The following is a 27859-nucleotide window of genomic DNA, read 5'->3' on the forward strand; positions in this document are numbered from 1 at the left end:
TAAATCGCGGGAATGGCTTTGTTGGAAGTTACCCACCAGGACCCGCAAATCTATTTCGGTGACACACGCCCCAACTCTCCTCACCGAGGCGTGGTGCTTGGCTGGGGCGCTCTGAGCCACTGCGCTGGCTGAGCTCCGAAGGAGGTGGTCCCCGCTCCTCCCGAACCCACGCGCTGGGCTGGGAGAAAGCGAGGCGGGACAGTCATTGTTCTCCCTGGCCCGGGCTACCAGCACCTCTCACTTTCGGGAGAAACTTCCCCCGGCTGCCGCTCTCTGGGCTTGGAATGGGTCTCCACAGAGCGCCCTTCCCTGTCCTGGAGTGGGACGCTCAGCGAACACACACACCCACAGTCACCTTTGCGCGCTCGTCCGGAGCCGGCCGGCACACAGCGCACCCCAGCGGCCGCGTGGCTGCCTTCTCGTCCTGGCCACTAGGCTTCCGCAGAGCTCGCCAGTCGCCGCCGCGCGCGCCTCGGAATCTGGGGACTCGAGAGCCTGCGAGAGCCAGTCTCAGCCAGACCCCAGGGAGAGCGCGGGGCTGCGGCACCCCGCCCCGCCCGCCACACCTGGGAGCGGTGAGGACCGGGAGAGGCGGGGCGCGGCAGGAGGCTGGCCCGGTGCCTGAGCAGCGCCGCCGAAAGCCGGCCGGACTGGAGCGGGGCGAAGGGGGAGGGTCTCGAGGCCGAGTCCAGCTCCTCCGAGGGAGGGACCCCAGCTGGGGTGGAAAACCTGCACCGGGGAGCCGCAGAGACGCGCCGCGCTGATCATGGAGTGGGCCGGCCCCGGCTCCGCGCGGCCGCAGCAGCAGTGGGACCAGGAATCGGTCGAAGCGTGGCTGGACGATCACTGGGACTTTACCTTCTCTTACTTTGTTAGGAAAGGCACCAGGTAAGAAGAGGACCCGTGGAAGACCCGGCCGGGGCATGGAGCGTAACCTGGGGCTGATCTCTGTCCCTTATTGAATTTTCCCCTTCGTTAACCATTAAACAGTCTCCACTGTCAGGCCCTTTGCCTTTGAAGTAGGGCCGTGATCCTGTTACGGTGTAGAGACCTCGACTTTAAGGCGAGTACAGCCGAAAACCCCAAGCGTCGGATTCGATCCAACTTGCACAAAGTTCAAATCCAAAATTGAACGTGCCGGACCCCCCTCTCCCTCCCTCCCTCCCCCCAACACGCTGGCAGCCCTGGTATTCCCTGGGAGCAAGACTATTTTCCTATGCCTGCGCTCACGGGCCTTCCTCTAGCCCTTCTCTAGCCTCCTGGTTCCCCTAAATCTCCTTAGCGAAACCAAAAACAGTTTTTGAGCCCCTTCCCTGCCGCTCCGGAAGCACCATTTCCAATGCTCCTCCCCCGTCCCCCTTCGCCCCGGCCCTGGCGGGGCGGGGAAGCCCGGGTAGGGCACGAGACCACGAAGAAGCCCCAAGGGCAGCAGCATGCCGGAACCTTCCCAGAGTGAGTGCTGTCGGTTTTTTGCCCCCTTCCAGTCCCCTGGTTGTCTCGCGCTCCTCCTCTCGGCCGCTTTTGCGCGCAAGGCGGCGCCGCCGAACGGGCTCTGTGGAGGGGTTCGCGGCGCGCACACAAAGGACGGCGCGGAGGCGCGGCGGGGAGCGGACCCTGGGGCGGGGTGACAGGTCCCGCGGCCCGGGACAACCCCAAAGGCCAGCTCTTCCTGGTCCGGAGCCAAGCGCCAGGGCGGCTGCTGCGGAGGGCGGGGAGGAGAGAGAGACTATCCTTCGGGAGGCGGCTGCTCAGCGGGCAGTCGGGGCGCGCGTGGGAAGCGCTCGCGGGAGACTTGGAGAGGAATCGCGGCTGAAGCCGAGGGGCTAGGAGGGCGAAACGCAGAGTGCCCGGCGGCCGGGTGCCCCGAAGCCGGGGGAGTTGGTGCGAAGCCCGGCCGGCCGCTGCGCGCGGCGCGGGGCTGACTCCAGACGCACCCCTTTGAAGGAGGGGCCGGGATCTCGGCGTCGCCGGCTCCCGGCAGCGGCCCTCGGGCAGCTGGCGCTGGCCGCCTCTCCGGGAGGGAGACGCGAGCGGGGCGGTGATGCTGAAGGGGCCGGCCGGGGCTGGACGCTGGGCTCCCACCCGCCGGTGCACCGCCGCGACTCGGCCGGGCGCTCCCCGCCAGGGGGCGGCGCAGCGCGGGGCGAGCGGGCGGCGGCGGGCGGCGGCGCGACGGCGGGGGCGGTAGGGGAGCCGGCTTGGAGTCGCTGGCCTCCCCTGGGCACGTCGTCGGCCCCCAGCCCCCACCCCCACGGCGCCTCCTCGAGTCCAGGGTCCGCCGACGCCGCCTCATCTGCATCTCCAACTCGCCACGTTTGCTATGTTGCCTTTTGGAGACAAAACAAGGTACTTCCTTAAGCATCCTCCCCCTCTTTCCCCACTTTCCCCGGGGGCGCGGTGGGGGCCGGGTGCAGGGTGCTTGAACCCAGGTCACACCGGCGGGGCGATGCTTCGTTGAAAATGTGCTCTGTGACATTTCTGTCTTCCTCTACCTTCCTGCAGATGTAATACTCTGAGGTCTTAGATGGGGCGCTTTTTAACTCCGTTGCTCCTAACGAATGTTCAGTGGGTGTCGATTTGATCACTTTTGGGGGGTTTTAACAGAGGCGATGGCTTCTGGACAGATCTTATCTCCTCTGTTTAATTACTCAGCCTGCCTTTTAAAATCCTCTTCCCGCTTTCGCCTTCTATCAAAATAGTAAATCTGGAGCGAGCCAGGGGATAAATCCTGAATGGAAAGTGGTTCCCTTTCGAAGGGCACTTTTCTGCGGGGTTGGGGTGAGGCACTAAGACCATCTAGGTCTGGAATTATCGATTGCTGGGAGCCAGCAGTTTTGAGAGGTCTCCTCCTCCGAGGCCATCTGTCCCCGTTTTCCTTTCGCCCTTGCATACTTCCACCCTTCCGCCCTTAATGAATTATAGCGCATAGTATAATGCGGAGTGGGCAGGAGAACGGGGCTGATATTTTAAATGTGTAGAGGGATGTTCTTTAGGCAGATTATTAAGAAAGAACAAAATTATTTATTTTAAACTCAGCGTAAATGTCCTTTTTCTTTTTTTCTCCCCTCTCCCTTTAAAGACATAAACTTGGGATTGTTTGGTGGTAGCTTTTAACTCATACATAACAACACTTCACTATGAGAGCCCGCCAAAAGCTTGAGAGTAACGTTTTTTTGGTTTTTTTTGTTGGTTTTTTTCCGGAAAATAAATTGAACGAGTTGTTACATTTCTTTTCACATTACTTTTTTCTCCCAAATAGCATAGGATTAAAATCCCAGTTCTCAAAGTTACACTGCTTAGCGTAAAATGTAGATCATCTGAGACTTTGTTAAAGGTTTTCTCTTCAGTTAGGGTTTTTATATCATAGTTGATGTGGACAATACGCTGAAACGCTTTCTGTGGTATATATATGTGTGTGTATGTAATCTTGGGAGAAGAGTTTATGTTGAGTTCAAGTTGAAAAACGAAAGTGTAAGATAATCAAGAGTAGTGTAGGCCCTCAGTTTTAGGAGTTATACATAAAGCGCTGAAAGTAGTCAGTGTGAAGAATATAATCTGTCTTGTCTGTAGCCAGAGATTTTTCACGGAACAGTACTCCAGTTTGGGCTTCTATTTGATGGCATGACCTGGAGACACAGAATGAGAGGTTGAACATTAGCAAATTATAAAAATGCCAACCTGCTGAACACAGTGTGATTCACATGGTTGTGGTAAAAGCTTATTGGAGACACTTTGTTTACAGCTGTTTTTTGTTGTGGTTTTTGGTTTTTGGTTTTTAACGAAAAGCTCACATTACTTTGCTTTTTCCCCTTTTGTTAGACTATGTATAAAATGAACACTGTATGTGATTTGGGAAACCCTTGAAAGAGAATAGTTCTGTAGAGGCATTTGGTGTGTTTTAAGATTTAAAATAAATTTGCATTCACTTAGAATGGCCAGCTGTGCCTGTAAACAGGCTGGTTGGTAGAATTGTTTCTACCTTATTTGATTTAATTGTTGTTTGACATTCATGCATGCTTCTCTGTTCTCTCCCCAAACTGAATGGTCTGCACTCAATAGTAAGTCATTGAATAGAAGGAAGGTTCTGGCCCTCCTTAACTCTCATGTAAACACCTGTGAATTTTGGTTGACCTTGAAAGCAATTATCGCTGCTATATTTTACATTATTTCCTATAATTATCTTTCCTTAAAAGCTATAGCTTGTAGCACACAAATAGATGCTTTTTAGCAATCAAAACCTGTTTCAGTGAATTTTGAGAGTGTCAGTTGAACATTTCATAATATAATCTATTGGCATAAAAATTAACTTGAGACTAGTAACTAAAACCTATGGAAAACTTCCACCCTCGCTATTATAGAAAACTTTGCAGTCCTGCAGGTTTGGGATGCTGTGTTCATTAAGGGCTTTAATGCTTGTACATTCACAGATGGAGCCTTTTTGGTGCTAATGCCACTTTAACAGCTGTTGTTATTCTTGACAGCATATTAGAATAATTTATCTTTCATTAGTTACTAATCAGCTCTGTGATTGTGGGGGATGTTTTTGATCCTTTAGTATTGTAGGGGTAATATGATTGACTTTTATTGCTTTGTTTTGCACTAGGCCAAAGCTTGAGAATATTTGGCATATACTGGAAATAGGAGATATTAAGTGAGGACAACTTTTTATGACTACTTGGATCAAAGTCCAGAAACAGAAGTTTTACACTCCCATGTAGTTTTCTATGATAGACTTTTTATTTGACATTGCAAAGCTGTGGTGAATTAGTTGATGTTTCAGGTCCTGTGTTTGGGATTTTCTTTTTCTCTTTCTTTCTTTTTCTTTTTTCTTTCTTTCTTTCTTTCTTTCTTTCTTTCTTTCTTTCTTTCTTTCTTTCTTTCTTTCTTTCTTTCTTTCTTTCTTTCTCTTTCTCTTTTTCTTCCTTCCTTCCTTTCTCTCTCTCTTTCTTTCTTTTTTTCTTTCTTTCTTTTTCTTTCTCTTCCTTCCTTCCTTCCTTCCTTCCTGTGTCTGTCTCTCTGTGTGTGTGTGTCTCTAAAAGCTATAACCTTTTATTTGCATGATATTTATCTTCAAGTCAGATGATGGGTGTAAAATAAATCTTGCTGTTCGATCTTAAAAATGATTGTTTCTGTGATCATATAGGAATATAAACTTTTCACAATTTTCAAACGAGTTGCTAAGCATATTTTGTTAAGCAGTCACTAATACTGAAGATAATAAAGTCCTGTGGGCATTGACTCAGTCTGGCTTTGATATTATTTCTATTTTCATTATGGTAATTCTGGTGTAATAATGTCCTTTTATCCGTGTATTGCTTATGACCAGGGTCCTTATAGCCAGCTCTAAGACACCTTTTAGTGCCCTAAAAGTACTCATGTGGATTGAATTTGCATAGGATTGAATCTGGAAGAATCCATAGGAGCCCCTGAAATGTTTCTCATTGCTCTTCTATCACCAGTGTTCTCAGGGTTTCATATTCAGTTCCATTTTGAAAGCCCCCAATACAAGATCATGATTCCTAAAACTGTGGCAGAACTAATCAGTGGCAATTAGTCATTCAAATCTATTTGCTTAGTGTAACACTTAAATAGGCTTGTAGTACAATTCAGTAGCTTTTTTTTGTTTTTGATCTGGAGATCTATAGAGATTGCCAGTATTTTCTTAATATTGTTTTCAGTACCTAAAGATGAGCAGTTTTTAGCATTTTGATTATGTTGTGCAACCCAATTTCCTTTCTAAATAGTTCCACCTGAAGAAATGACTTGAGTCTGGTTTCTGATACGATTTCTTTTAAAATATATGAAAATGCTTTCAAGTTGTATGGGTAAAGTTTGTACCTTCACCCTTATCTGATTACAGAGAGTATGTCTTACTAAGATGCATGCTTCCCTTCTTCTAGATTTGAAAACACGAATTAACCTAAACATGCTTGAACTTCCTAATACTTTTTAATAATGCTTGGGAAAGAGTTCTTTCGTACGAGAAAAGTCTTTAAAAAAACTGCTTGGTATTTATTAGTTTGTCCCTCAAATATTTTTCAAACTAACAATTTATTAAACCCCTAACTGTTGCGTTAAGTTAGATTTTTTCTTTGTTCTCAGGGCTAATTGTAGGATAAAAACTCTTGCTTTGGTAAGGGCTTCAGGGCAATTAAATAAATCACTGAGTTGATTGATAGTGGATGGTTGAAAAATGACTAATTTTTGAATTTAGACTGCACACTAGCTACTGACTTTGCAGGACTTCCTATGAGATTACTTTAGCTGGACAGATGTTGATTCAGTTGATCAATGTTACAGCTGATTGATGTGGCCTTGGAAATATCTGTTAAATCAGATTCTCAGTAAAAAAAAAAAAAAAAAAAAAGTGCCTTTGAATTACAACCTACGAATAAAAATTGAAGAAACTCTTTCCACATGAGTCATTCGTTTGATATTTAGCTCTGTAATCTTATTTACTGACTTGGTATTCTCACTTTATTTTGAATCATATTTTTTTTCATGGTGTGAGTGCTTTATTCATTTTCTCTAACTGGTAGGAATTTCTACTTATTGCCAACTAAATATTTAAGGCAGGTAAGGTAAACTAAGTGTTACGTTCATAAGAATCATCCTGATGAATAGTCTAAAAAGCTTTATAAAAAGCCTTCTGTATATGGATGTATACATAGATGTATATATACACATACCCCATTTGTAGTTTGTAGTGAACATGCTTTTTAAAGTCTTAGGTGCCATTGTTAGCTTCTGTATTCTTTGAGACCTTTCCCTTATTTCTGAATTGTAAAGTAAAATTAACTTTTTGCAAATTGTCTTCTCGGAATAATTTTATTATATCTAAACTTGAGAAAGAAAAGATCCCTATCTGATCTCATATCCCTGGTAATAATTATTTTTTAAAAAGTCATCATTTCTACTTTCTGTTGAATAAGTATACTGAGGTTATAAGAAGAGAAAAAACCCTAATTTTTTAAGCTGATGAAATAATTAAAACACACAGGATCTTTGAACTGTAGAGTTAGAGGAGATCATGTCCAGTGTTTCTCAAATTTAAGTAATGTTTACCTTGTAAGAAAGACATTCTTATTGATCCCCAGTATCTTCGTTAAAAAGCTTTTGGTCACAAGTGACAGAAACTCATCTTAAACTCATACAAAATTAACTGACAATTGACATTCCTGGAGTTTGGTTTGGGTGTGAAATTCACCTGATGAAATAATCTTGTCAACATTCTTTTTGTCTGTATATCTGTCTAATCAATCTTCCTTCCTTCATTCCTTCTCTCCTTCCCTCCCTCCCTCCCTCCATCCCTGCTTCCCTCCATCCCTTTGGCCCTATGCAGCTTTGGCTTTATTCTCAGGCAGGCTTTCTTTGTGCCCTGGAAAAGTTTCTTCTTGGCAAGTTTATGTGGGTCTTAAGCTTCTGATGTTTGAGAAGTACCTTCTTATCCATATCAGTCATCTCAAGATTACTTGGCCTTGCTTGCATGACTTGCCTGCTCTGGACCTGTCACTGTGTCAGGAAGAATAGGGGTGTCTCACTACTTTGTTGGGGCAGGTCGCCCATAGTGTGATACGTCAGTGGGGGAGGAGAAATTCCCCAAAGAAAGTGATGTCAGCACCTCCAGAGGTTCCAGAGATCTGCCATACTAGTACTGACTTTCTCTTATTTTACTGTTAGTTAAATGTGGAATTCTTAAGAGTAGGTATAAGTTAATCCTAGTTATAGCAATTATACAGCTAATACCAAAAAAAGTGTATAAGTTAATTATAAATTAAATGATAAAACTCTAGCCAAATGTAAATTGACAGGCTTCATTAAATCATCCTGGTAAGGGTGACTGTGGCCCTGATTCCCCTGCGGGGGTCTGGTGAGGTCCGCTTGCCTTGGCTGCAGTTGCCTCCTGATGATTGTTTCTCCCAATGGGGCCCTCTTAACAGTCGTGCAACTTTTAGTGCCATAGCACAGTACACCAGCTTTGGGGTTTTATTTGGCTTGAAAGCATATTTGCATATTAAATCTACTTTTTTTTCTCTTTACCCCCGAACCATTGGGCTGCAGTGTGATTGTAAACAGAAATATAAACTTGACTGCTAAAATTGCAGGATAGTATTTGGTTATAAGGTGGTCATCCCAATCATTTAAAGTATATGTCTTGTACTTTTTTTTTTTTAGGTTTTAATTGTCATTAGTGTGAAAACGCAAAACTGAAGCATTTCCATAGAAAAACTACAGATCTTCAAAACATACTTGCTTTGGACTGTCCCGGCTTCTCGTACCTTAGATTGAGACATGCCAATCTAGTCCAGTCTTTCCCATATCTAAGCTGCAAAACAAATCGGTTTACATATTTACAGTATAGATTTTGCTTATTAGGTTTTCTTTCAGATGTAAGCAGGTTTTCCATGAAAGAACATTTTTCATATATGTGATTGTGAATGCATGGAAAATTATAAAACATGTCTCTTCCAACTCTTGGTCAAATTTGAATGTAAAAATATGAAGCAGTTGTGCATTTTATTTATATTTGGTCCCAGTAAGCGTCTCAGATGTTTTCATAGCTGGAGAACACTTGGGAACATCAAATAACTTTAGGCAGCATTTGTTTCTAAACCATGCCAGAAGCAAAGGAACTACTCACTGTAACATCAGAGTAGAGATTATTGGAGGAATCACTTGGAGGTGTCCCAGATCGCCCCTGTTTCATTTAATACCCTGTTATAGTATGTGAATCTTTTATTCATCCAAACCATTGCTTTTTTTTCTTTCCTTTTTTTTTTTTAATTGAAGTATAGTTGATTTACAGTGTTGTGTTAGTTTCAGGTTTACAGCGAAGTGATTCATCTTTTTCAGATTCTTTTTCATTGTAGTCAACCATTGCTTCTTAAAGGGGATGCTGTTTGGCATTCGGTAGTGATACTTTTTGTTGTTGTGAGAAACTGTTCCGCGTGTTGCAGGATGTTTAACATCCCTGGGCCCCAGAAACTAAATGTCAGGAGCACCCCGATTATTGTGACACACATTTCCACATGACCCCCAAAGGCTGGCACCACTACTTGGTTAGGAGCCACTGTTCTGAACCCTTTAAAATTTACCTCTATTTATGGTGGTTAAGGGCCCCAGATAAGATAGATTTAAGCTTCAACCCCAGAACTACCGCTTTCTTAAAAGTACCTTTAGGTACTTTATTTGCTTTCTCTGCAAAATGGGAATAATAGCATTGACTTCTAGTGTTCTTAAGGAATTTAAAGGAACTAATACATATTTCCTTATCTTTTTTAGACTGATTTTCAGTAGGTTACTGTTTATTTTACTGAGAATCCTCAGTGCCTTAATTATAATTGCAAACTTTGAGAGTCACCCCCTTATTCTGATAAGTGGGAATTAGAACAACAGAACAGGGACTTAATAGACTTTGTGTCCTTCTCATTTTTTAGATGAGTTTTTATTAATGGTTGGAACAGAACCTTTTGTGGATTGTGTAAGGTACTGGAAAGGGAATTGAAATGGGAGTCCAGACCTCCTGCCTGTGTTCCCAGCTTTGTGACTGGCCCAGGTTAATAAATCTTGGCTTTAAAATGGGAGATAGGAGGGGGTGAGAAATCAAAGCAGAGAAATTCATAAATGAGTTTAACAATCTCTTTCAGCTCTAAGCTTTCTTGATTCTCACCAGGAGAGCAGAATATCAACTTCTCAGATTGAATAGTTTCCTTCTTTAAGTATTTTCCAAGTATGAGTGGTGGATCTAGGTCAATTATGCAAACAACACAACTAGAACTGTGTAAAATTAGGATCCAAGAGCAGAAGAAATATCTAACATTATATTTTATGTGTTATTTTTATGTTTTTCCTACAGATCATTTTATCACATTTCCCTATGTTATCAACCATCCCTTTTTAGACAGGAAATTAGTGTACTCTTTGTAATTCTGGTTTTAAGTGGTTAATTCCCATCAGTGATGGAGAAAGGCACTGGAGAGAAAGAGAAAGGGGTCACGTTTTAATAGTAGACTTAAAAACATGATTGTGCACTGTGTTTGTGGATCATTCAGGGCCTGTAACTGTTTCCTTTGTTTTGTTTGAGGCACCCTGCAGATCTCTGTAATGTTACTCAAGGGTAACATCCTTGAGGCCCAGATATCAGCCTACCTATAGAATTCCCCCAAGTAAGCCCCCTTGGGTGGGAACTAAAGTGGACCAATTTTAATCCCCAAATCTCCTGTAGCAGAGTGTTAAAGCATTGTTTTTATCAAGTGTTGATATTTAAAACCATTCTCCAGTTTAGAGGTATGGTTGTTATGAAATATTGCTATGGTTTTTATCATAAGTAATTAGTTGTATATTTTATCACATTTGTTGTCAAACAGTTTTATTATATCTGTGATGTTTTGAAAAACTTATCACCGAAATTCTATAACTTATTTTTAAAAATTAAATTCTGAGTAGTAATAGAAAGACTGATTTTTCTCAAGAAACAAAACACAACACTGTTCAGCTCTTAATCTTTGTGCATTATTCAGGAAATTATGTCATATGTAAGTGTAGTTATTGGTCTAGGGAGTCTATGTTTTTTCAGTTCTAATTTGAGAAAATACCAACATTGAAACAATTTTTTTTTTTTGCACAAGTGTTTCTATAGAGAAATTAGTGCTTTTAAACTAGGAGCTTAAAAAGAAACAAATGGGTAACATCTCATTATTCTGTAGAAACCCATGAATACATTATTTTTATTTTTACAAAATAAATTTTGAAAATATATTTCAGTTAATGTTCGATTAACTTGGGAATTTCCTGGTGGTCCGGTGTTTAGGACTCAGTGCTTTCAGTGCCAATGGCCTGGGTTCGATCCTTGGTCAGGGAACTAAGATCCCACAGGCTGCATGGCGTGGCCAGAAACAAAAAATTCAGTTAACTTAAAAACAGTAATGACCACATATTAAACACTGTGTACTAGACTCTATGCTATTACTTTATAGGCATCATTTCCCTTAATTTTCTGAAGAACGCGATGAGGGTTAATGCCATTATCTCTATTTTATAGAGAGTGAATAATGCACCTGAGGTCTTATCTCAGAAGCAGCTCTGGGGTTGAAGCCTCAGTCTGTCCCACCAAGAGCCCTTACCCACCAATCTCTACTGAAGTTCAATATTCAATATTAACGGAAGCAAAGCAAAGACTCATAGATTTAATGTCGTGAGGAATTTAACTCAGGAAGAGACTAAAGTTTCTCCTAGGGCCTCTTAATGTGCAAGCACGTTACTAAATGAGGTGCCTAAAGACTTTGCCCAAGTGGGTTTCGTTTCCATATATAATTTTAGAGTATGAAAAGTGGGACCTCGCCAATGACATTTTAAAATAGAACGGCTGAAAACTTGGGTACTAGACTGTTACCATTGTATTTTTAGTATTAGAACACAAATACCCTAAGTACAGTATATTTTCAAAGAATTTTTATCCTCTGATACATTATTTTAGGCAAGAGTACGAAACACATTAAACTAGTTGCTCTACAAGTAGATTTCATCTAATTATATTTTTAACCCGTGAGAATTATGTTCACATCAGAATTTTACACTGCTTTGTAAATTTTTCTTTGCCTTACTTTTCTAGATGCCAGGAAATAGTCTATAAAACCTAGACAAAGTATTTAAATTATTTTTCCCTTTCAAGGCATCTGGAATACTGAATATGTACTTTAAGGTATTTCTGTCTTTTTAAGATGAGTGAGCACAGTAAAAGCTATTGCTTCGTGGAGCCCCTTTGTACACAGTTGCGAGTGCATGTGTGTTTGTGTGTGTGTGTGTGTCTCCCTTTTGCTAACCGTATTTGAAATGGTATGTGAGAATTTGCATCCCACTATGCAGTAAGTTTTGCATATTCTATTTAATACTTCTAGATAGTAAGCATTTGGAAGAAGCTATGACTTGTTTAGATTAGTGGGAAATTTCTAGAACACAAATTATAAACTGTAGTTTTCCTCCCTGGGATAGGTAATAATATTGAGTGAAAATTAGAAATTGCAAAAGGGGGAAAGTTGTCATTCATAACAGAGTATGTGCCATCATCTGGTGACATTCCATTTTTTCAGTGGATATTACTAATCAGTTTATAAAATTTTTGTAGAATATGAGATGAAGCATAGCTCATATCTAAAACTTAAACCTATTTAAATATCCCGTAAAAAGATATTCTTAGCTTGGTACCATTAAATTTAATCATTAACTTAATTGAATCTATCATTTTAAGAATGATACACTTTTCATCTTCTTTAAAAATATGAGCACACAGGATGTGTAGGAATGAAATATGTAGCACTTTGTTTCTACCATGTGTGTAATTTTGATGAGATAACTCTTTGTTACAACCGTTGTAAAAATGACAATTTACCTCCTAGGCTTTCTACCCCCCAGAATTTCTTCCATGCTTTTTTCTTATCATTCACGAATGAATTTATTCTTTCCATTTCTCTGTGTATTACCAAAGATCCCAAATGCCCGACACTGGAAATGTCAAGCTCAGCCTTTTCCTGCAGCAGCTGCTAGAACCTGGCCGCCTGGCCTTTTGAGTGCATGAACTCATTTAGTTTTGTAGGGTGCTCCAGCCACAATGAACATTGTCTTGAAGGATGCAGTGCCGTTGGGGCTTTACAGAAGCCTCCTGAAATCAAAATATGTTAAACGTTATTCCTCATGACACTGATGTTTGTATTAAATCATCATTGCACGGGTGGGACTCTTGAGCTGCAAGCGTCTTCAGTAAAGTAGAATACTAAGATAGTAGACTTCTGATTGGATTCATTGTTTTAAGAGATTCGGGGTTTAAAATCCAAGTCACATTTGTGATAACTCATGGCATGTTTTGATCAGCTTCCAGTGGCTGTATTTCCGGCTCTCTAATTAATTTCAATCTTTGGGGTTCTTTACTTGCTCAGGAAGGGAAAGGATCCCTTCGTGAGCCCTGAGCAGCATCTCTGGTACCTGTACGTTTGAAAGCACAGATGGTATTCACATTCATGTTACCTGAGTGAAGTAACTCCCAACATTGATTTTGGCACCCTCCAGGGTTTCTCCAGTTATTTTAAGACATATTGTAGAAGTTTAAAAACAAAACTACGTCGAATTTACCCATTTTAAAAAGGTGTATAATGCAACTCATTTATGAGGTGAGAAATTTTGTGTGTAATAAAATGTGGAAGGAAATAACTGACTGGAGAATAAGAAAACAGATTTCGGTGAGGAGAGAAGGAATGACTTAGATGGGGTGTTAAACATCGGGATCTTGTCATCGATGATAAATTCTTGGCGTTAATTTTTATTGCATTTCCCTTGCCTGTGGGTTTTTTTCAAGGGTCCAGGGCCTGTTGTCCTTCATTAACCAGGGCCTGTTGTCTTTCATTAACAGCCTTGTAAAAGTTAAATCAACTCAAAGACTTCAAGAGGTCTGTTCTGCTTTCGATTGCAGGGCAGTTAGCAAGGACTTGCTGATACCTGAAAGCAGAGTCACTAAGTTATCAGTGCTTGTAGGAGAGGGTAGAATACCTTTGTGGAACGTGCATCCATTTTGTTCTTTTCGTTCAAGTGGCGAGGATGTAACTTATGTAGAGTTATGATGTAACTCTTCTTTTTAGAGGGAGAACTCAGTGGGATTCTATAATGAGTGACAATCTGCAGTATCTGCTTTGGACAAGTACTCTGGATGCTCAGGGTGCAGGTAGTCAGCCTGTTTCCAAACCCTCTTAGGCCCACTCAGCCTGTGGGCCTGTACCACCAGGAATACAACCTTTTTCTCCCTCACTTTCTCTTATTCTCTTGGCTGGACTTTAGGAGGGAGTGAACAGCCATGGCTCCTTACCCCAGCCCTACGTCTCCACTGGAATGAATCCTAAGGGTCTAGGAGACAGCAACATCTTCAATATATGGAAGAGATTTTGAAATGCTTCCACGTGCGTTTTCTAACTTGACTCGCACAGCAACCCTGTGCGGTGAGTGAAGGAGGAAGACGTCTTTTGCCTGTTTAAAAATGAGGAAGCTGAGGGGCAAAAGGAGATGACAAGAGTTGACCAACCTAATCCTCATCACCTACTGGCCCGTTCATCATGTAAGCAGGCTTCATGACCTGTTCATATGGCTGACCGTGTGTACAATGAAGAACTTGTACTCTGGAGACAATGAACTCCAGAGAAGTTGTGATTGGTTCAGCCTCACATCTGTGTATTCTTATAGTTGGAACTAGAGTTCTCTCGTGATGGCCAGTTTGGTATTCTTGGCTTCATACTCTGCTGAAGAAAGTCAGCACCTTGCGCTTCATGAAGAAGTTAGAATAGGCAGTATTTCCCCTATTATACAGAGGATGAAATCGAAACTCAGAAGAAGAAAATTGTTTGCCACTGGTCACAAATCCCATTGGTAGCAAAAGCTAAGAAACAGATTGGAATTTAGGATTTATGGCTGAAAAACACAGCTTCCCGGGGTGTGGTTGTAAGTCCCAAGAGTTTTTAGCACTTAGTCAGCCTCCCTTTTATAAGTAGATTGCAGTTTGTTTTTTCTCTATTAAATATATGGTATAGTTTGGACAGTAAAATGAAAAAGCTTGATTTAAGGAAGACTTTTATGCCACAAATTATTAATCCAAGAGCTTTCAAAAGGTTCAGTTATCTTACACAGGATCCTTTGTGCTCTTTCAATGATAAAATTAGTATTAGTGATTTGATAGCCTGGAGCTCATTAGCATGCTGCATAGAACCTGCTTTTTTCTTTGTTGTCTACCTGCCAACAGTGTCACTTGGGAAAAATAGAATATCGAGTGACTAGTGTGGCCAGCTAAAATATAGGACACCCAGTAAAATTTGAATTTTAGATACTGCTGATATTAAAAAATTATTCATTGTTTACCTGAAACTGAGTTTTAACTGGATATCCAGGATTTTTATTTGCTAAATCTAGCAGCCCTGAGAATTATTCTTCTCTTGAACACATTTATTATATATTCTTTTCAGTGAATCATTTTCGGTTTGTAAAACATTTTATGCTTTCAGAGAAACATAGGCATGGGATTCAGTCAGATTTTTTTTCAGGACACTATCCTTAAGAATCTTTGTTCTCTGAATCCCTTGAGGCAGTGTTTTTACCTCAGTGGTTAAGTGTGCTGTCCTTTTATGATCTGGATGGAAAGAATTTAGTTAGAGGATGTGTATTATAGGTGATTTTATTTTCTCTATGCCTTGTGTGTTTAAATTTGATCTTTGACTCTTTCAGATGCAGCTAGACATTATGAAGTGTCTTCGTGACAAACATTGATGTTCTGGGAACTTTTAGGTTCTTGTAGGCCATAAGACTTGGATTAGGAGACCCAGATTTGATTCCAGGTTTTGTTACCAGCTTGCAGAATGTGTTTGGTTCAGCCATTTAATTTAGCTTCATAATTTAGAAACTGGGATTGTGCATGCCTGCTTCACGAGGTTTAAATAAAATGGTGCTTTTTTTTCCCTTCCAATATCACTAATGTAAATACTTTTCAAAATCTCAGAGACTCAAGGAAGAGAAAGAAGGGAAAACAGAGATCCTATCTCAGGCCAAAGAAGTGATTTGCCCCATCAGAGCTACCAGCCAGGTTTCTTGAATCCCATCTGGTATATTACCCTCATATTTGACATGTTCATCTTTCCATCTTTATTCATTCACATGCAGTTACATATAACTTCATATGACAGCAAATTCAGTGTGTGTGTAAATTAGCTGCTGGACACAATATAAGCTTCAGTTTGGGGAGGAGAGGTCTGGGCTTGCTCACTCCTGTATCCCTAGTGCCTGACACACTCAAGGACCTTCATGAGAATAATTTATTCTAGAAAAAAAAGGACACAAAAGTGAATCCAATTAAAACGGAAAAATATCAGTGAAAAGGCTTTGATTGGAACTTTATCTTGAAAAATGGAACCACGGGTTATAAGAGTAAATTTACCTTATTTTAGATTTAAGAAGATTTAGATTATAATGAAAACGCCAAGCTATTAAAATAAACAATTTTCTGGCAAGGCTGTATCGTAAACACAAGTATCTTTACTTCTTATTTGGCATTCGCAGCAGGATCCTAAAGAGAGTCTTTTTTCCTCAAATATAGTTTTTTAAAATTAATATTTGACGTTTTTCCAGCAGCCTTTCTTAATCTAGAATGCAGTTATTTTCACATGTTTGTTATATCATGATCCTTGTTGATTTTTTTCCAGTTGTTAGCTGTTTTTTAATTGGACTTAACCCTTAATTATCAGTGGCTTTATGTAATATTAGAATAGTTCTCCAATATCACCTTGGTTTCCTTCTAGAAATTCTATATCTTACATAAGAGTGTAAAATTGCAGTCTGCAGGTGATTTGTATTTGCAGAGATTAAAGTATTAAAAAACAATCAACAGGAGATGATAGATATTAGTCTTAGGAAGGAAGGCCCACTTCATACAGCCACATAGGTCATGCACTGCAAAACCTCAAGGGATGCCTAAAGGGAGAGAGGTGGGAGAGAGGATTTAATTTCATTTATGCTTGGTTTATAAGTGATTGTTTTGATGTTATGATAACATATGTTTTCCTACGCAGGGACATATCTACAGGGACTCAGATAATCAATAATGTGGTCGTGAGAAAACCCTTCCCTCCATGACTGGTAGTTAATAAAAATTGTTGATTGAGTCACTGAATATACCAGATCTATTTTTCCTGAGTCATTTAATACTGAGTTCATCTCTCCAAGAAAATATCTAGAAGTAAAACACTTGTGACACAATACAAATATAATACAAAACACCTAACAAAGAATTTTTGGACACTGGCTTAGTTTAAGACATATATTAGGCCCTATAGGATATCCTATAGGGTAAATTAGCCATGGTCAGTTATGAGACTCACATCCAAAGGAAGATGAACATTAATAGCTAAAACACAATGTTGATTTTCTGTAACAAATATACCAGCATTCAGATTTTCAAAGGACTATTGTCCCTTTTAATGCAGTTAATTTAGGAGGCTTCATTTATTTATTCATTCACACAAATAGTTATCAAGGACTTAGTATGTGCAAGGCATTTTCTAAGTACAGACATGCAGCCGTGAACAAGACAGACAAGTATGACATTTACATCTCCTCGGAGGAGGCAGACAATAAACCAACAGATTGGTAAACAAGAAAAATAGACGATAGTAAGAATTCAGATAGCGTGGGGGGAGAACATAGTGTGTCGAGGCCACTTGAGGTGGAGTGATCAGGGAAGACCTGTCTGCGCAGGGGATGAGGAGCTGCAGTCAGCCGGGTGCAGGTGAGTAGAGTGGTCCAGACTGGGGGCAGTTAGAGTTTGATGTGATGAGGAGTATCAAGGGGCCGGCATGGGCGAGAGGGGCTATGGTAGGGATAGAAAGAGTTTGAGTTTGAGTCTCAATTCAGTGAGAAGCCAAGTAGGGTAGTTAAGATGTTAAGGTTTTCTTTGTTCAAAGATGACTCTGGCTGCTGTGTGGAGAATGGATTGAAGGGAGGCTAGTATAATATCAGAGAGACCAGTTAAGGGGCTGTGGCCACAGTCCCAGGTGAGAGGTGGTGGGCTTGGATCAGGGAGGTAGTACAGGAGATAGAAATGAACAGACTAGAATATAGGGTTTTGAAAGTCATGTAGACAAGACTTGGCTGCTGGATTGGACGTGTGAGTTGAAAGAAACAGAAATTCAGAGTAACTCCTAGATGTTTGGTTGAGTAGCTAGGGAGATCATGGTGCTACTTATTAATATGAAGAAAACTGTCAAGGAGTGAGGTTGAAGCAAGATGAAGGATGGGCCATTAGGAATTCTGATTTCACGATTTTAAGGTGTCTGTTTAGATGTTCACATGGAGTTGTCAAGTAGGTGGTTTGATTAAAAAATTTAAAAGTCGACCACCATTTTTCAATGAGAGGATAAGAAATAAGTTGAGGCTGTGTTTCAGGTTTGTAGCTGAAATAGTTAAAATGCCTATTTTTGTATACATTTGAGAATTTAAGTTACATGTACACACTTTTAAATCACATGAGACGTTAAGTTAAATGTATTGCTCTTTTCTGTCTTACATTTTATGAAACAGCTTATATTCAAATGCTTCCTGTGCATTTTTCACATACATGTCTGACATCAGTGTCTTTGGCACTACTGCTGTGATTCTGGAGGTAATGCACGCATTTCCCAAAGTATGTCCCCCTCATTTCTGTCGAAGTTTTTGAGATACAGCATTATTTTATTATCAGCGTATGTTCTCATTGCTGAAAATTTTGTCCTAAGCCTTGTCATGAATTTATAAAACATTAGGCAATTATATTTTAAAAGATTCTGTGCTGTAGGTATACACCGGGGATCTGTACAGTATACTTACTACATTGCTTTTCTAAAAATAAATTTATTTATTTATTTATTTATTTATTTATTTATTTATTGGCTGCGTTAGGTCTTCATTGCTACGTGCGGGCTTTCTCTAGTTGCGGAAAGCAGAGGCTACTCTTTGTTGTGGTGCTTGGGCTTTTCAGTACAGTGGCTTCTCTTGTGGCAGAGCATGGGCTCTAGGTGCATGGGCTTCAGTAGTTGTGGTGCACAGGCTTAGTTGCTCCATGGCATGTGGGATCTTCCCAGACCAGGAATTGAACCCATCTGTGTTCCCTGCACTAGCAGGCGGATTCTTTTTTTTTTTTTTTTTTTTAATTTTTTAGTTATCTTTGTGTCATTTTTTAAAATTTAAGCTCTTTTTTGGAATATAATTGCTTTACAGTGCTGTGCCAATTTTTAAGGTACATCAAAATGAATCAGCTGTATTTATACACATATCCCCACCCTCCCGTGACTCCCTCCAACCCTCCCTATCCCGGCCCTCTAAGTCATCACCCATCATCGAGTTTGTCTCCTTACGTTATGCAGGAACTTCTCATGAGCTATATATTTTACATTTGGTTGTGTATATATTTCAAAGCTACTCTCTCACTTCGTCCCAGCTTCCCCATTCCTTCCCCCTCCCCCAACCCTGTGTGCTCAAGTCCATACTCTACATCTGCATCTTTATTCTTTCCCTGTCACTGGGTTCATCAGTACCATTTTTTTTTTTTTTTTTTTTAGATTCCATATATATGAGTTAGCATACAGTATTTGTTTTTCTCTTTCTGGCTTACTTTGCTCTGCATGACCGACTCTAGGTCTATCCACCTCATTACAAATAACTCAATTTCATTCTTTTTTATGGCTGAGTAATATTCCATTGTATATATGTGCCACAACTTCTTTATTCATCTGTTGATGGGCATTTAGGTTGCTTCCACGTCCTGGCTGTTGTAAGCAGTGCTGCAATGAACATTATGGTACATGTTTCTTTTGGGATTATGGTTTGCTTTGGGTATATGCCTAGTATTGGAATTGCTGGGTCATATGTTAGTTCCATTTTTAGTTTTTTAAGGAACCTCCAAACTGTTTTCCATAGTGGCTGTACCCCAACTTACATTCCCACCAGCAGTGCAGGAGAGTTCCCTTTTCTCCACACCCTCTCCAGCATTTATTGTTTTTAGTTGTTTTGATGATGGCCATTCTGATTGGTGTGAGGTGATACCTCATTGTGGCTTTGACTTGCATTTCTCTAATGAGTAGTGATGTTGAGCATCTTTTCATGTGTTTGTTGGCCATCTGCAGGTCTTCTTTGGAGAAATGTCTATTTAGGTCTTCTGCCCATTTGTGGATTGGGTTATTTGCTTTTTTGGTATTAAGCTGCATGAGCTGCTTGTATATTTTGAAGATTAATCCTTTGTCCGTTGCTTCATTGGCAAATATTTTCTCCCATTCTGAGGGTTGTCTTCTAGTCCTGTTTATGGTTTCTTTCGCTGTGCAATGGCGGGCAGATTCTTAACCACTGCACCACCAGGAAGCCCTATATTGCTTTTTTAAAAACTAATTATTATTATTATTATTATTATTATTATTACTATTTTGGCCCATGCTGCGTCACATGCAGGATCTTAGTTCCCCAATCAGGGATCAAACCTGTGCCCCCTGCACTTGAGGGCATGCAGTCTTAACCGCTGGACCACGGGCGAAGTCCCTACATTGCTTTTTAAAGAGAACTTTAAAATTTATAACTGTATCTAACACTTGGAATTATGGGGTAATCCTGATCATATCTGTGTTATCTTTTTTTTGACCCATTTCATTCTAGACTGGTGTCATTTCAGGGTAGTGCAGTATTTACCAAACAATAGTTGCTGTTCAAAATAAAATAATTAAGGGAACATTCTATAAGTGAAAGACTTAGTAGAGACTCAGAAAAAAGGCTAACTCTTCTTTCTCCCTTCTGGATCTTCTTTTTTCACTTAATAAATTGTGATAACTATTCACATCAGTACCTATGACCATTTTTAAATGTCTGCCTAGTGTTCCCTTTATAAATGTGCCATGATGTGTTTTTTTTTTTTTTTTTTGGCACACGGGCTTAGTTGCTCCATGGCATGTGGGATCTTCCTGGAGCTTGGATCGAACCCGTGACCTCTGCATTGTCAGGCGGATTCTTAACCACTGCGCCACCTAGGAAGTCCGCCATGATGTGTTTTTGCCAGGCTTCTGTTTGTGGTATTAGGTTGCTTCTTATCTTCGCTATAACAAAAAGTACCACAGTAAATAAATACCCTGGTACTTCTTTTCCCACATGCGTAAAATCTGTGGAACAAAGGATAAATGCATTTTAAAACTTGCTAGCTATTGCCTACTTGCCCTCTGAAGAGGTGTTATCAATTTCTATGGCATTCAGAAGGATTAGAGAGTGCCTGTTTCCCTGCCCTCTCCAAAATGATACACTGTCAAACTTTTTTATCCTGGCTCCTTGGTGAAGATAATCAGTAAGTCATTGTCAAGTGGAGATTGCATTGCTTTTATAGGCCAGTTCTTTTAAGTATCCTCAGTGGTAGCAAGTTTCTGTCTCTTGAAAGTGAATTTGAGTTTCAGAAAAAGTCAAGTCTAATGCATAAGATATACATTAAGTTAGCTTTTACTCTAGGTTTTTGTGGTTTTACTTGCTTGTTTTGAGAGGAAGGCTTACTGAAAAACAAGATCTAACTTTAAGATAAAACAAATATTCTTTCTACTCAATACTCTGTAATGGCTTACATGGGAAAAGAATCAAAAAAAGAGTGGATATATGTATAACTGATTCACTTTGCTGTACAGCGGAAACTCACACAACATTGTAAATCAACTGTACTCCAAAAAAATTAATTTAAAAAACTAATATTCTTATGTGGCTCTTGAAAATTTTTAGAAGTTAGTTTCAAAAGAAGAGTTCCAAAAATGTCTAAAGTAATGGCACCATCCGTTGGCATGAGAATGCAGCTTCCCAAGAGGAATTATTTGACCTGAACAACAATCATTTGGATGTGTATGATCTGGCATATTTGTTTAAAAAAATCACCCACTGTGAAGGCTTTAGCCCAAATGGGTTTTTTTCATGGGATGGCACATTAATAACATAAATAACTTAAGTTTTCTTGGACTGAATTTTCTATATGTTATTACCTACCTTTTTTGTTTTCTCCTTTATACAAGGAGTAGATACTCTAGAAGAAGAGATCATCTTTACCATTAATTGAACAAATCTTATTAGGATGATTTTAATGGAAATCTATAATCTTTCTACCACATACCAGATCAAATGGTTTATATTTTCCATTTCCCTTTCTAAATCTAATCTATATGTAGCGATATAGATTAAAACAACTATCTACAATTAAGCATATTAGCTAGCCAATTTTATATAAATTTTTAAAAATTTTTAAATATTTAACTTCAGAAAAAGTTGTATGTTTTAAATAGCAGATAAATTTCCATATTTATATTTTCCTAAGACTCTTGTCAAATTTAGTGTCTTTTACTTTAACACAAACTGATTTGAGAGGAGCAGACTTGACAATGTGTTATAAATCAGATATCTGAAAATACACGTTATAGGAGTTAGGCTTTATTAAAATGTTCACTGAAGCAATTGTCCTCTAGAGTTTTTCAAAATAAAACTGTCTTAAATAAACCATCTTGTTTTTATTTTCTATGACAAATCAATCATTACCACATCAGTTTACCATGAGCGGCTTTTTAGAAGCTTTCGGGGGTAGCAGTATTTAAGAAGGGGTGTTCCTCAAACATTTACTGTGTCTACATGTTCTTTTCTGCAGAGAAATGGTCAATGCATGGTTTGCTGAGAGAGTTCACACCATCCCTGTGTGCAAGGAAGGCGTCAGAGGCCACACGGAAGCTTGCTCTTGCCCCTCACAGCAGAGTCCCCATGCAGAGAGCAGCGTCCCTGGAACACCAACCAGGAAAATTTCCGCCTCCGAATTTGATCTGCCTCTTAGACCCATTGTCGTCAAGGATTCTGAGGGAACTGTGAGCTTCCTCTCTGACTCAGAAAAGAAGGAACAGATGCCTCTAACCCCCCCAAGGTTTGATAATGATGAAGGGGACCAGTGCTCAAGACTCTTGGAATTAGTGAAAGATATTTCTAGTCACTTGGATGTCACAGCCTTATGTCACAGAATTTTCTTGCACATCCATGGACTCATCTCCGCTGACCGCTATTCCCTGTTCCTTGTCTGTGAGGACAGCTCCAACGACAAGTTTCTTATCAGCCGCCTCTTTGATGTTGCAGAAGGTTCAACACTGGAAGAAGCTTCAAATAACTGTATCTGCTTAGAGTGGAACAAAGGCATCGTGGGACATGTGGCTGCTCTTGGTGAGCCCTTGAACATCAAAGATGCATATGAGGTAAATAAGAAACAGAGGCGGGGTGGGAGGTGGAGCGTGGGTGGGGCCTTGGACAACTACTGTGAATTGTGGGGATATTTGAAACTGAGATGTAAAAATGTGCATACTTGTTAAAAATGGGACTGTATGGTAAGGACCTCCCCATCTTTTAAATGCCAGAGTTTCTTCACTGGGGGCTGAATCAAGGATAGAGGCCTGAGGGAAATATTGTCTTGTTTTCCTGCTTAATGATAATTTAACATAGCTCATCTCACAGTTGTATTCTTTCATCTTTTTACCTGATCACTATACATATCCCCTATCTATGTTATCTCCACGTGAACTTCTGGGGACTTTACTAAGATTCTAAAATGATAGGTCCAAAAAGTGTCAGAAAACCAAACCCATAGTCTTTTTAAATTCATTCACTCGATACATCATATTCATTCATTTGAAGTCCCTTTGACACCAAAGTCTGAGTTTCCTTCTTCCCACTCTTTCGTTTCATTAAACAAATAAATGTGTGGATAGCTCTAGAAAATGGACATTTTTGCCCTACAATATTTCAGTGGAAAGATTTGATATTTCTTCCACTTTTGCTTCCATTATGAACAGATCTTTATTATGGACTTAAAGTTTACACTGTATGATTTTTCAAATTTCCCATTTAAAATGATTCTTTTATTAATTGAATTAGAGGTTTTAAACAAATCATCTTAATTGAATGACACTTACAATGTTTATGAATTATGTTCTGGCATCATGCTAGAACAATTATGCTAGTTACTTATCATGTGGTACACTTTGAAGATTCCATAATAATACCAGCTTGAGGCTCCTCTGTGTCATTTGAGGGGTCATAGATGTTTTATTCATTCCTGTACTCCTGATGCCTAATACAGTGCCTGGAACATAGATAAGTGTTAATAAATATTGATTGGGAGAAAATTATAGTAGATGAGATAAATAAGTAGACTAGATAGCAGGTCATAATTGATCCAGGGAAAATGTGTTAGGTTCAGGGAAGCAGGAGATCACATACAATTGGGGAGATGGAGAGAGGTTTCTTTGAGGAAGCAATGATTGATATGGACCCTGGAAGATGGATAAGATTTCAGTAGATTGAGTCGTGTGCATATTGAGATCCAGTTGCAAAAAGAAGTTTGAGGAAGAAACCGGAAGTTGGACCATGGGGTGCTTGTAAGGAAATGTGTGGGTGATAGTATAGACGTTGAGGAGCTACTGGAGATTACTGGGGTCTTAAATGCCAAGCTGAGGAGTATTTATTTGATTCAGAGCCATGAGGACTAATTAAAGATGGTTTGAAAGGGGGACTGGCATGATTCAGACTGTGCTTTAGAAAGATGAATATTATGGTGGCCATAAAATGAATTAGAGGGAAAAATACTGGAAACTGGGAGGACAGGTTAAATAGTCTGAGGGAGTAAGCACCTGAACCAGAGCACTGGCCTTTGAGACCAAAAGGAGGGACTGGATTAAAGATGAAGAAGCTGAATCTGCTAGACTTGGCAGCTAACAGGAGGTGGAAGTGAGGAGAAAAGAGGAGTTGGAGAAGACTCAGGTTTTGAAGTTGGGTGAATAAGTAATAGTAACTGGTGAGAAATCCTGAGGGCAGGTATCTGGGGGAAGATGTGATAGTTCAGATTGGCTAAATCCTGAGATAGCTTTCAGAATCCACTCTATACCAGCAGTGTTTTCAATTTTGATTCTTCACGGAGCTATCTCCATGACCTCTTTGAGCTCTGTAAGTAATGTCACAGCATAGCAGACTCCAAGAGGGGTATTAAGGACACAGCTGAAGGATGGCTGCCAAATTTGCAGAATTCCCGTCCTGTCTTAGGTGACAGCTGGGTTTCCGCTTTTCAATGGCACTATAGTCCCAAGTACAGTAGGACCATAAATATGCTACAGCTTTGCTGAGAAAGCCTTCATCTGTTTGCATGGTCCTAAATTTCTCCAGCCCTGAGAATTTCTTCACTTATATGCACGTTATTTAATCTGTTTACCATCTTTAGAGTTTTGATGGTGTAATCTTTGTTTTGCAGTTAGTAATGATTTAATGCTTGTACTGCCATCTAAAATAGGCTCAGTGTCCTTGATTTGCAGTGACCCCAGACTGAAGCCTCTTAGTCTGTGGATTTCTCATGTTGCTGCTTCACCCTTGACACCCTTGATCTGTGTTTATAGAGGCCTTGCAGAAGTTATTCCCATCCCAGGAATTTCATTAGAAGTTGTGGGATTGATCTGGGCCATAATTTACATTGGTATTAACAGTGGAAATCAGTTGGCTAGTGGGTAATTCATCACTTAGCCCATTCATAATTTGAATAGTCAAAATACTGTCTCATAGCCGTTTATGAAAATCGTCAGAATATGAAAGTACGTTCTATGTTTTCTGAGTCCTACTTCTTTAAATACGTGTCTGTGAAAATGACACATTTCTTCAGCTTATGAGACCACAGAACACTTAAAAATTAATAATGTAGCAGTAGAAATCCAAGAAGTGGCCGTGAAACAAAGTAGTGCTCAGATTGAAGCTAAGAGTAAAAAAATAGTCTGCTAGATAGATTAATTGTAAGAAATGGTCAACTTTTGATTCGCTTTTTAAAACTTTGTAACAGAATGATATAAATGTAGGGATTCAACTATTATATTATTAATAAAATAACACATTCATATGTTTAAAATAGAAGACAAGGTCCACAGTTTAGACCAGTGAGTTTCAATTAGACCACATATAGCAATGGTGTTCAGTCACACATCATCTCCTCCTTCATCAGCCCCATCATTCGTGCAAATTTCTTGAATGTGGCACAGTATTTATTAATAATAAGATATTAACACATAATAATCAGAACAACTATATAAATGTGTTGGCATTATCCTCATATGTGAAAACTAGATATCATCCAATATCGAGATTGAATTGTGTATTAGTCAGTGTTCTTCAGAGAAACAGAACCAGTAGGATATCCAGAGATAAATAAGTGATTTATTGTAGGGATTAGCTCACTTGGATATGGAGGCCTAGAAGTTCCACAATCTGCCCACCATCTGCACAATCTGGAGAACCAGATAAATTGATGGTATAATCAACTGAAGGCCTAAGAATCAGGGAGGGGTCAATTGTGTAACTCTGGTTTGAGTCCAAAAGCTTTAGTTCCAAGAGCTCTGATGGACAGCAGGAGGGCAAGAGAAGATGGATGTCTTAGCTCCGAAAGCAAATTCGTCCTCCCTCTCCCTTTTTGTTCTGTTCAGGTACTCAAGGGATTGGGTGATGCCCACTGCGTTGATGAAGATCTTCTTTACTCATTCTCCTGATTCAAATGCTCATCTCTTCTGGAGACGTCCTCATAGACACACCTAGAAATTACATTTTATCAGCCACTTGGGTATCCCTTCGCCTAGTCAAGGTGACACAGAAAATTAACCATCACAAATTGCTTTGAACCCCTGGTTCCATGACCTGTGGAAGCCATAAGCCTCCCCAAGATTTCCTATGTCAAAGGATTTACATTGTCTAAACAACCCTTTTTCCTAAGTCAACTGGAATGCAAAACTTGTACTCTTCTCTTGTTTCCTGGAGACAGCCTCTCCATGGATACCATGATTTCTAGGGAGGAACCTTGGAAGGTCTTAGGGAAGGGTCACATTGCCACTCATGTGGCCTTCACCCACCCCTACTTTATTCCTCCCTTTTCAGTCCTTCTCCAGATAAACAAATCTTCACCAGCTCTCATCCTACAGGTCTCACTTGCTACTCAAGTGAATTTCTGATGAATGAAATTATTTCTAAAATGAATTTTCAGAGGAAAGAAAGAACAACAGCAACTGTTTTAATTTTGATAAGTCTTTAATTTATCAAAATTATTAATTGTGATAAATTTGATAAATTTGTCATGGCATAATTGTACTCCAGGAAACACAGTTCGGGAACTGCTCTATCTTTGTTCAATGTTCTAATAATCTTTAGGTATTCCACTTTGCGGAAGAAAACCGACATATAATTTGGCAAGTCTACTGTGTTATTTCCGTTTTCGTTTTCTTTTATCTTTTATTTTTATATTATTTCAAGCTTACAGAAAGGTTGCAAGACCAGCATCACAAACTTGTGTATACCCTTTACGCAGATTCTCCAATTGTTTATATTTTGTGCCATTGCTTTATTATTTTCTTTTTCTATATATAATGCATGTAAGTAATATATGCATATTATTTTTTTCTGAACCATTTGGAGACTTTTTTATGAGTATATATTTTCTAACAAGAATATTCTCTTACACAATTGTGATACATTAATCAAAATCTGGAAATTTTATGATACAGTACTCTTATCTGACATTCTATAGTCAAATTTGGTCAGTTGTTCCATGATGTCCTTTATAGTTGTTTTTTCCCTCTGATCAAGGCTCTAATTCAGGACTGCATGTTGCATATACTTGTTCTATCTCTTTAGTCTCCATTAAATCTGGAATAGTTTCTCAGTGTTTATCTTTTTTAACATGTATTTTGGAAGAATACAGGGCAGTTATCTTGTAGAATGTTTTCCTTGAATAGATACAAGTTAGGCACTTTTGGCAGGAATACCACAGATGTTGACCTTGAGACCTTGTTTGGTTTTACAAACAACAGTCAGTTCTTCACTTCTCCTGCACCCGCTTTGAGCTACATTCCAGCTCAATTCAGACACTAGCTACCTGGAGTTAGTGCAGACCCCACAGGTTAAGGACTCAGTGCCACAGTATTGTCCCCGCTTCAGATGCCAGCCATAAATAGGATCCCCACATCCATGTCTGGCTAGCTACAGATTCAGGAGTTCCCTGCTCAGATTTAATGATTTCTTAAAATGACTCAGAACTCAGGAAAGCACTATAATTAACACTACAGTTTTATTATAAAGGATACAATTCAGAAATAGCCAAACAGAAGAGATGCATAGGGCAAGGAACGAGGTGGGGGACACAAAACTTCCATGCTCTCTCGAGTGGGAGGAGGGGCAGTGCATCACCATCCCAGCACACAGATGCCGTCATAACCCAAATCTCTGACAAACGGGGCAAGAATATACA

At 40.0% G+C, this 27859-nt stretch overlaps 1 protein-coding gene across 1 annotated transcript; it reads left to right on the forward strand.

Annotated features, from left to right (window-relative positions):
- Positions 1–448: 448 nt before the first annotated feature.
- On the forward strand, positions 449–26111 carry LOC130834496 (cGMP-specific 3',5'-cyclic phosphodiesterase-like). Its single transcript, XM_057704641.1, has 3 exons — positions 449–888; positions 22202–22790; positions 26049–26111. Exons 1-3 carry the CDS (start codon positions 767–769, stop codon positions 26109–26111), a joined length of 774 nt encoding a protein of 257 aa, XP_057560624.1. The 5' UTR covers positions 449–766.
- The last annotated feature ends 1748 nt before the right edge of the window (positions 26112–27859 follow it).

Source organism: Hippopotamus amphibius, chromosome 13, assembly GCF_030028045.1.
Source record: "Hippopotamus amphibius kiboko isolate mHipAmp2 chromosome 13, mHipAmp2.hap2, whole genome shotgun sequence".
Classification (NCBI taxonomy): domain Eukaryota; kingdom Metazoa; phylum Chordata; class Mammalia; order Artiodactyla; family Hippopotamidae; genus Hippopotamus; species Hippopotamus amphibius.